The sequence below is a fragment of the Festucalex cinctus genome, chromosome 1 (assembly GCF_051991245.1).
Source record: "Festucalex cinctus isolate MCC-2025b chromosome 1, RoL_Fcin_1.0, whole genome shotgun sequence".
In the NCBI taxonomy this organism is placed as follows: domain Eukaryota; kingdom Metazoa; phylum Chordata; class Actinopteri; order Syngnathiformes; family Syngnathidae; genus Festucalex; species Festucalex cinctus.
The window spans coordinates 2,439,586-2,447,810 of NC_135411.1; the positions used below are offsets into that span (position 1 = coordinate 2,439,586).

General features: G+C 39.4%; 1 protein-coding gene across 4 annotated transcripts in view; it reads left to right on the forward strand.

Moving 5' to 3' along the window:
• Positions 1-1,870, forward strand: part of adcy8 (adenylate cyclase 8 (brain)) — a 57,170-nt gene extending 55,300 nt beyond the window's left edge. For 3 of the 4 annotated variants that reach the window (XM_077505559.1, XM_077505544.1, XM_077505568.1), the window contains one exon: positions 893-1,869. In XM_077505559.1, coding sequence (XP_077361685.1) covers positions 893-1,425 — 533 coding nt within the window. In that variant the 3' untranslated portion in view covers positions 1,426-1,869. Of the gene's footprint in view, positions 1-892 lie in introns of all 4 variants that reach the window. The other variant, XM_077505552.1, reaches the window with a different exon arrangement.
• Positions 1,871-8,225: the final 6,355 nt, after the last annotated feature.

The following is an 8,225-nucleotide window of genomic DNA, read 5'->3' on the forward strand; positions in this document are numbered from 1 at the left end:
TAAAACAGTAATGATAATGATGTAAATAAATAATACATTTCAAAAAATCATAAAATAAATAATAATCATAAATCATACAGAATAAATAAATAATAACAAATAAATAATAATCATATAAATAAATAATAAATAAAAATAACATAAATAAATAATGCATTATATATATAATAAATAATAAAAATAAGCAAAAAAGAATCATATAAATAAATAATACATACAAATAAAATAATAAACTAAAGAATAATGATAAAATAATAAATAAATAATAATAAATAAATAAGAATAACAACAAATAAAAATAATTAAAAAAATAAATCATATAATAAAACTAATCAGAAAACAATATAAATAAATAATAAATAAAAATAAACGAGAATAAATAATCCTAAATATATATATAATATATAAAATATAAAAAATTAAAATAATAATGATAAATCAACAATAATAATAATAATAATAATAAAAAACTAAGATGATGAGTCTTCTTCGCCTGAAGACTTGCGTACATTAGGTGCTCCCCCTAGTGGCCCACCAAGTAACTGCTCCAGAAGTAATGAACAATGGCGCCGTTATAGTGGCTGTATATTAATGACAAATATCGCGTAGACGTCTTGATAATCTATCGGGAGACGAATCACAATTTATCACGATATCGATATATGTCACACTCTTAATATATATATGTCAAAATAAATACAAAAAAAAAAAGAGAGAAATATGCGTCAAGCATTTTTTGGGGGGGGCCAAAGTCCTTGAGTTGCTCAGAGATTCGTTTCAGACGTTTGTATTCACCGGCTGTAACGGTCGGTTTTGCTACGTTTGCCGTTGCAAAACTGGAATTGTCTGACTTGACTTCCTTTCCCTTTGCCGGCAATTTGCCGCCGCGCAGGCATGGCCCAGGGCTCGGTGGTGGCGGGCGTGATCGGCGCCAAGAAGCCGCAGTACGACATCTGGGGCAAGACGGTGAACCTGGCCAGCCGCATGGACAGCACCGGCGTCAGCGGCAAGATCCAAGTCCCCGAGGAGACCTCGGCCGTCCTGCGCCAGCGCGGCTTCGCCCTGGAGTACCGCGGCGAGATCTACGTCAAGGGCATCAGCGAGCAGGAGGGCAAGATCCGCACGCACTTCCTGTCGGGCCGCGTGCTGCCCAACCCGCTGGTCCTGCAGCCGCGCAAGCTGGCCGGCCAGTACTCGCTGGCCGCCGTGGTGCTGGGCCTGGTGCAGTCGCTCAACCGGCAGAAGCAGAAGCAGATCCTCGGCGACAACAACAACTCGGCCATCATCAAGGCGCACCACCACCACCACCACTACGGACGCCGGACGCTGCTGGCCAACAGCGACGGCGGGGGCGGGGGCGGGGGCGGGGTCGCCGCTGCGCTCCACGCCGACGCCCCCGACAAGGCCGCCGACGCCGCGTCCTGAGGCGGGACGGCGAGATTTGCCCTGCTGGGGAATACTCGCAACGGGGAAACTTTCCGTGGGAATTGACAGCAAAAGGTAGCTAACGCGCCCGTCTCGTTGTTTTGCCGTCACGGCTTTGAATCCGGAATGCGTGTTGTTGTTGGCGTGTTTGCGAGGGATTTTCACACGGCGAACAAGAAAGTGACCCGAAAGTCAAAACCCAAATTGCACATTTTCTGGGGGTGACCGGACGTCCCCGCCCGGTTTATTCCACTGATCTATATCACATGACTGGATAGCCGAGAGGCTTTTGAGGTGGCGAGGCGGCCATATTGCTCCTCCCAAGAAACGTCTCTCGCCGTACCATCCCATACATTTACAGGATCCAAATTGGAGAACATTTGAGACAAGATTTAGCATGTTTTAAATTTGTTAAACATAAACGAGAGGAGTTCGGACATTTTACAACATGCCTTAAATACATGTAGAAATTATTATTTGCTCCCAAAAACGTATAAATACGTTCTATTTGCTAGAGCATACAGAATCATCTCTACTGCAGAGAATGGTTGAAGAAATGCTAGTTATTTAAAAAACGGCCAGCAGGTGGCAGCAGAGTATAAGAGATCATCAACCAGGGCTATGTTGAAACAAGTTCCAAGCAGGTTTGCGAATAATGATGAAACTTGGCGATTTAATGCTAATTGCTGCAAAATGGAAACAGCTCGAAAAATATTTTTTTTCCTGATGAAAGAAGAGACTCTAATTTTTCTTTTGGTGGGTTCTATGTTTTCATAGCAATACTACACAATATTCTGTGGGCCTTGCAAAATCAGGAAAACAGCCGGGAGTGGACGGGATTGCTTCTGTGAAAATGGCTGCCAGTCAATGAGTTAATTATGTTTAGTACAGGAGGAAACTTGTTTATTTATTTATTTTATTTTCAAGAATTATAACTGTAATTCAACAAAAGATGCCGCTGCCAAATCTAATATTGGGGTCTAAGGAACTGAGCGATTAAAAAAAAAAAAAAATCTTCAAAGTAGCACATACGTCCACTTATTTATTAATTTATTATTGATTTTTATTTAAAAAAAATTACTTGCTAAAAAAATATTGACCACACTAACTGCCTGTATATTGTCTCATCTGTAGTATAGCGTATACTTTATACAGGAGTCTGCTGGCGAGGTGGGAGGAGCAAGATGGCCGCCCTGTGACTTCAACGGCTTGCACTGGCCTGTATGGGCTGTCGGCTATCCAGTCATATATACAGGTCAGCGGGACAGTCCCGCATACAAACGCTTAGACGGCCTGTGAGCCAATGAGAAGTCACGACGTCGCATGGCGGCCATCTTGGAACAGGACTCATAACGTCACAGTCAACGGAGCGCGGACTTTCAAATAGCTCAACTCTGCCAAATTCTTCAGCCTTTTTTTTTACGTTGTCAGATAACAACTATGCCGCCTTTTTTTCCCAAAAGAAATTGTGGAATTTCAAAATTCCGCCTGAATCGTAACCACGTGAACTCATTCAAACCCAAAAAATGTACAAGTAGTGTTCCCTTGTTTATCGGGGGTTCATCTTTGAACCCGGTCTGCGTGCTGTTTTTTTGGTTTGTTTTATTTTTTGGGTCTTTGGCAAACCCAACGTCCGACCGGGAACATCCGCCGATTCGTCTTGACGAAACCTTTCCAACGACGTCGGTCACGTCGCTCCAACACGTTGCATTCCGCGGATAGAAAATATAGACGGTGCTGTAGAATAAGTAATTAAAAAAATTAAAAAAAAACTGTAAAAATGACTGTAAATGAAAAAAAAAAAAAAACATAAATGATGAATGAGCGACCATTTCTAATAAGGTAAAAATCAGACCAAAACAAAAAACAATCAATCAAAAAATCTATACTGTGCTGTATAATAAGTAAATAAAAATATATACTTTTAATGGGAAAAAAAAATGACTGTAAATGAAAAAATAAATAAATAAATTATTAATGAAAAAGCATTCATAATAAATTAAAAATCATACCGAAATGAAAAACATATAATAAATGAAAAAATATATATACTGTGCTGTATAATAAGTAAATAAAAACAAACAAACAAACAAACAAACTTTTAATGGAAAAAAATTGACTGTAAATGGAAAAAAACAAAGCATTCATAATAAACTAAAAATCATACACAAACAAACAAACAAACAAACAAAAAACATAATAAATGAAAAAAAATATATATATACTGTGCTGTATAAGTAAATAAAAAAAAAACACTTTAAATACAAAAAATATATACTTTAAATACAAAAAAAATATATGATGAATGAAAAAGCATTTATAATAAAGTGAAAATCATACCAAAAAAAAAAGAAAAGCATATATAATAAACAAAAATATATATATATAACTAACAAGAATTTAAAAAAAATAATACACAGATTTCCACTATCGCAGGTAGTTTGTGGAGTATCACGCGATAAACGAGGGAACACTTTATATACGTGTTTTTTTTTGGTTTTGTTTTTTTTATCCTTTATCCTGCACTCCCAAAAACATATTTATACATTTTTATGTTTTTTTGGTTTTGTTTGTTTGTTTTTTTATGCTAGAGCATACAGAAGTCTTTGACATGAAGAGGAGGCTTAAAGTAACGGCCAGCAGGGGACAGCAGAGTATAAGAGATCAACTAGGGCCATGTTGCAACACGCTCTTTTTGCTAGCGTTTTCACCAGGAATGTGAATAACGATGAAACTTCGCTAAATTCTGATGCTAATTGCTCCCGACCGGTTGTTGCCATCGAGTGTTCTTAGTCCTTGAGATCGGTCTCAAGACCACTTTTGAATGGTCTTGGTCTCGTCTCAGAATCGAAAGCTTTTTTTCTCAGACAGGACGGACTCACAATTTTTGATCAAGACCGGTCGAGACCAGCTCAATACTAGTGCGATCGGGGAGAAGCACAAGCGCTTTGTCGCCCCCTGTCTCATTGTACTCGTTTGATGCAAACATTATGAACACACACACACACAAAAAAATACTTGTCATTTTGTTCTTTTTGGGAGTGTGATTTTGTTGGATGCATATCAGGTCTTGTCTTGGGTCTCGACCTCCAAAAGTCTTGGTCTTGGATCCGTCTCGAAGCCACGACTAATCGCTAACAGACGCCACCGCCTTGTCACTACTTCCTGCTTCTGTGTCTAAGAATCATGGGAAATGTAGTCCTACGAGCTTCATGCCGCGTTTGCCACTCAGACCGAAAGCAAGCTGAGGTTTTGCGGCGCCGTATTTCCAGTCTTACAACGCGGCATCGGCACAAAGGTCGCAGACAGCTTCCCAAAAAAAAAAAAGGTTGCAGAATGGTGAGTGCGTTTCATTGTTTAGCGCTTGTCATGCTAGTTAGCATTTACAAAAGCAATAAAACAAGATTGACTGGCAATTCATTTGGTTACAAATAGTTCCTAGGGAGTCCTCGAGTTAAGGCGCATTTGACCTAAGTCGTTTCGACTTTACAACGGTTACGCCCGGTCCGCCATTTTGGCTCCTCGTCCGTTATTTAGCCCTTAGCAGGTGCTAGCGCTTGTGCACTTGTGGGGTTATTTTTGGCTTTTTCGCCCTTTTCTTTTTTTTTTTTTTTTCATATCATGGCCTCAAAAAAGAACGTTAGGTCTTCTATCAATGTTGGTCCAGCCAAAAGAAAAACAGTTACCATGGAAACTAGAAACATCATAAAAAGATGGCAAAAAGGCGACACCAACAAACATCGGCAAAGACATCAGTCGGACAGTATCTTATTTTTTATTTGTTTTTATTTTAATGTATATTTGATTTTTTTTATGCAAATTATTTGGATGTAAATTTAGACTTTAATGGGTAAATTTGACTTATAAGTTGAAATTCGGTTTACATCGCTAGCATAGGAACGGAACTCGAGGACTCCGTCTTTACTGTATTTGATGTTCAGCGAGATTGTCGTGTGCTAGTTTTTCATTTTGAAAATCTGGAAATCAATTTAGTTAGCATCACAAATCATTTTTTTTTTTATGTGTGACAAGAACGTTGCAGGTTTGAATTCAGGCTCCAGACCTTTAATTTATTATTTTATAGTATTTGTTTGGTTGTGGGTGTCGTTAGCATGTTGGGCTAAGTGGCCAAATTCACGTTAGCATGTTAGCTTCATTGAAGACTCAAGAGGAAAATGGTCTGTCAGGATTGTGGACTAGATTTCGGGTTGCTTGCCATAAATTCCCATGGAAAGTTGACAACGTTTGAAAATTCCCGGAATTATGCAACCCGAGCGGGAACTCGACCCGCCGGACACTCACCGATGTTGTCGCCGTACGTCGCGATGGACCCGATCCACTTGACTGTCGTCTGTTTTTTTTGTTTCTTTCTTGTTTCCAGAGCGTTCCTGTCGTTCGTCACTTCTTCTTCTTCTTCTTCTTCTAATGTGACCTTTAACCCTGCAAACTTTGCCCCCCTCCCTTCCTTGCCAACATCTTATCTTTCTTTTTTCTATTTCTTTTATATGCGACCGTTCAATTAAAATGTTTACTTTTTTATACCGCCGCCTTCTGCTCTCTTCTGTCTCCGCAACGCTGCATGCCGACTTTCTTTACGCGAAGGGAGAGGAAGGAAGGAAGGAAGGAAAGAAAAAGAAAAGAAAGAAAGAACAATAAAGGAAAAAAGGAAGGAAGGAAAGAAAAAGAAAAGAAAGAAAGAACAATAAAGGAAAAAAGGAAGGGAGGAAAGAAAAAGAAAAGAAAGAAAGAACAATAAAGGAAAAAAGGAAGGAAGGAAAGAAAAAGAAAAGAAAGAAAGAACAATAAAGGAAAAAAGGAAGGAAAGAAAAAGAAAAGAAAGAAAGAACAATAAAGGAAAAAAGGAAGGAAGGAAAGAAAAAAAAAGAAAGAAAGAACAATAAAGGTTAAAAGGAAGGAAGGAAAGAAAAAGAAAAGAAAGAAAGAACAATAAAGGAAAAAAGGAAGGAAGGAAAGAAAAAAAAAGAAAGAAAGAACAATAAAGGAAAAAAGGAAGGAAGGAAAGAAAAAGAAAAGAAAGAAAGAACAATAAAGGAAAAAAGGAAGGAAGGAAAGAAAAAGAAAAGAAAGAAAGAACAATAAAGGAAAAAAGGAAGGAAGGAAAGAAAAAGAAAAGAAAGAAAGAACAATAAAGGAAAAAAGGAAGGAAGGAAAGAAAATGAAAAGAAAGAAAGAACAATAAAGGAAAAAAGGAAGGAAGGAAAGAGGGAAAGAAAGAGGAAAGAAAGAAGGAAAGCAGGAAAGAGAGAAGGAAATAAGGAAGGCAACATTGTCTGGACAGACAGAAAAGGAGGGATGGAAAGAATGTGAAAAGGAGGACAGACAAAGAGAAGATAGGACGGTGGTGAGAAGGAAAAAAAAAGAGGAAGAACTGCTGTAAGGAAGGAAAAAGAAAGGATGAGTGGATGGAAGGAAGATATAAGGCAAGGAAGGAGGAAGAAAGGAAAGGGACAAAAAGTGAAGGGCAGACTGAAGGACGGAGGAAAGAAAGCAAACAGAAACAAACGGGGAAGAAAAAACGCGGAGGCAGGAAGAAGACTCCGGTCACGTGACTCCACGCAGTCCCGCCTTTCAGCGTTGCCGTGGCGACACTCAAGTCTTGCGCAATGTGTGCCAGCTTCCACTAGAGGGCAGTAAACGACCATCACTCACTTCTTGCTGTTGCTGCTGCTTATGATGACGACGACGACAACGTGTAGGAATCAAACAATAATAAAATAGATTTGACAGCCGATGACAAAAAAAAAACTTTATACAGAATTAAGTGATAATGTACAAATTCCATCCGAGTCGTTACGAAAACGCACAAGCGACTGACTTCATTCCCAACAAACAGAAGAGGAAGAGCAGGCAGTTGCCATGGCGACTGTCAGCACGACGCCATGCGCGTGCGCGTCGAAGGCGACATTGGATGTTTGATGTGATGTGAAGCGTTCCGCAAAATTTGTCAAGGCGCCATCACATCTCTTAGCTGGGCCGCAGTTTGCGTGGCGGCTGTTGAAGGAAGGGCGGCGGTCGCCATGACAACCGCGCGTGTAGGAAAAGTGCAGCGCCCGTCGGGACCAGCAGATGGCGCCACTCGGTCCTTCTCCCTCCTCTCCAAGAACGTTCAAAGCTTGACAAAAAAAAAAAAAAAAAGAGGAAGGACAGATTGAAGGAGGGACAGACGGAAGAGACGAAGGAAAATAGGGGCGGGAACTTCTACCTCACGTTATGATATCATATGCGATACAACAATTATCTCACGATATGACGATACCGCGATTATTTTGATATATTCTTCAGGTGGCAAATCTACGATAATCTACTATAAAACTAATCATAAAATAATAATAATTATAAATAAATAATAAAAATGTAAAAAAAAAATCTATATTCTAAAATACTCTAATAAAAATAATATAAATAAACCTAAATATAATATAAATATATCATATATATTCAGCAACTCTATCGCATGTTTTTCCAATATCGGGCAGCCATGAAAGTTTTCAATTCACTTGCAGTCTCGCTTTTCGCCAGGAGAGGGCGCTCTAGCGAAGCACTGCAGCCGTTTTCCCGAGCAATTCGACATAAAAGCTTCACATACTCATCATCAGCAAAATAAAAAAAAAGTGACACCGAGTCAACAGAGCCGATGACCAAACTACTCACCTGTGCTTGCGACCAATCACGGTGCGCGAGGCTGATTAATGAACCTCTTAACCACGTCTCACTTTCACAACTGCGAGTGCGCCTCGTTGACTTGCCCCTGGAGACAAGCGGCCTACATTTTCCATTCC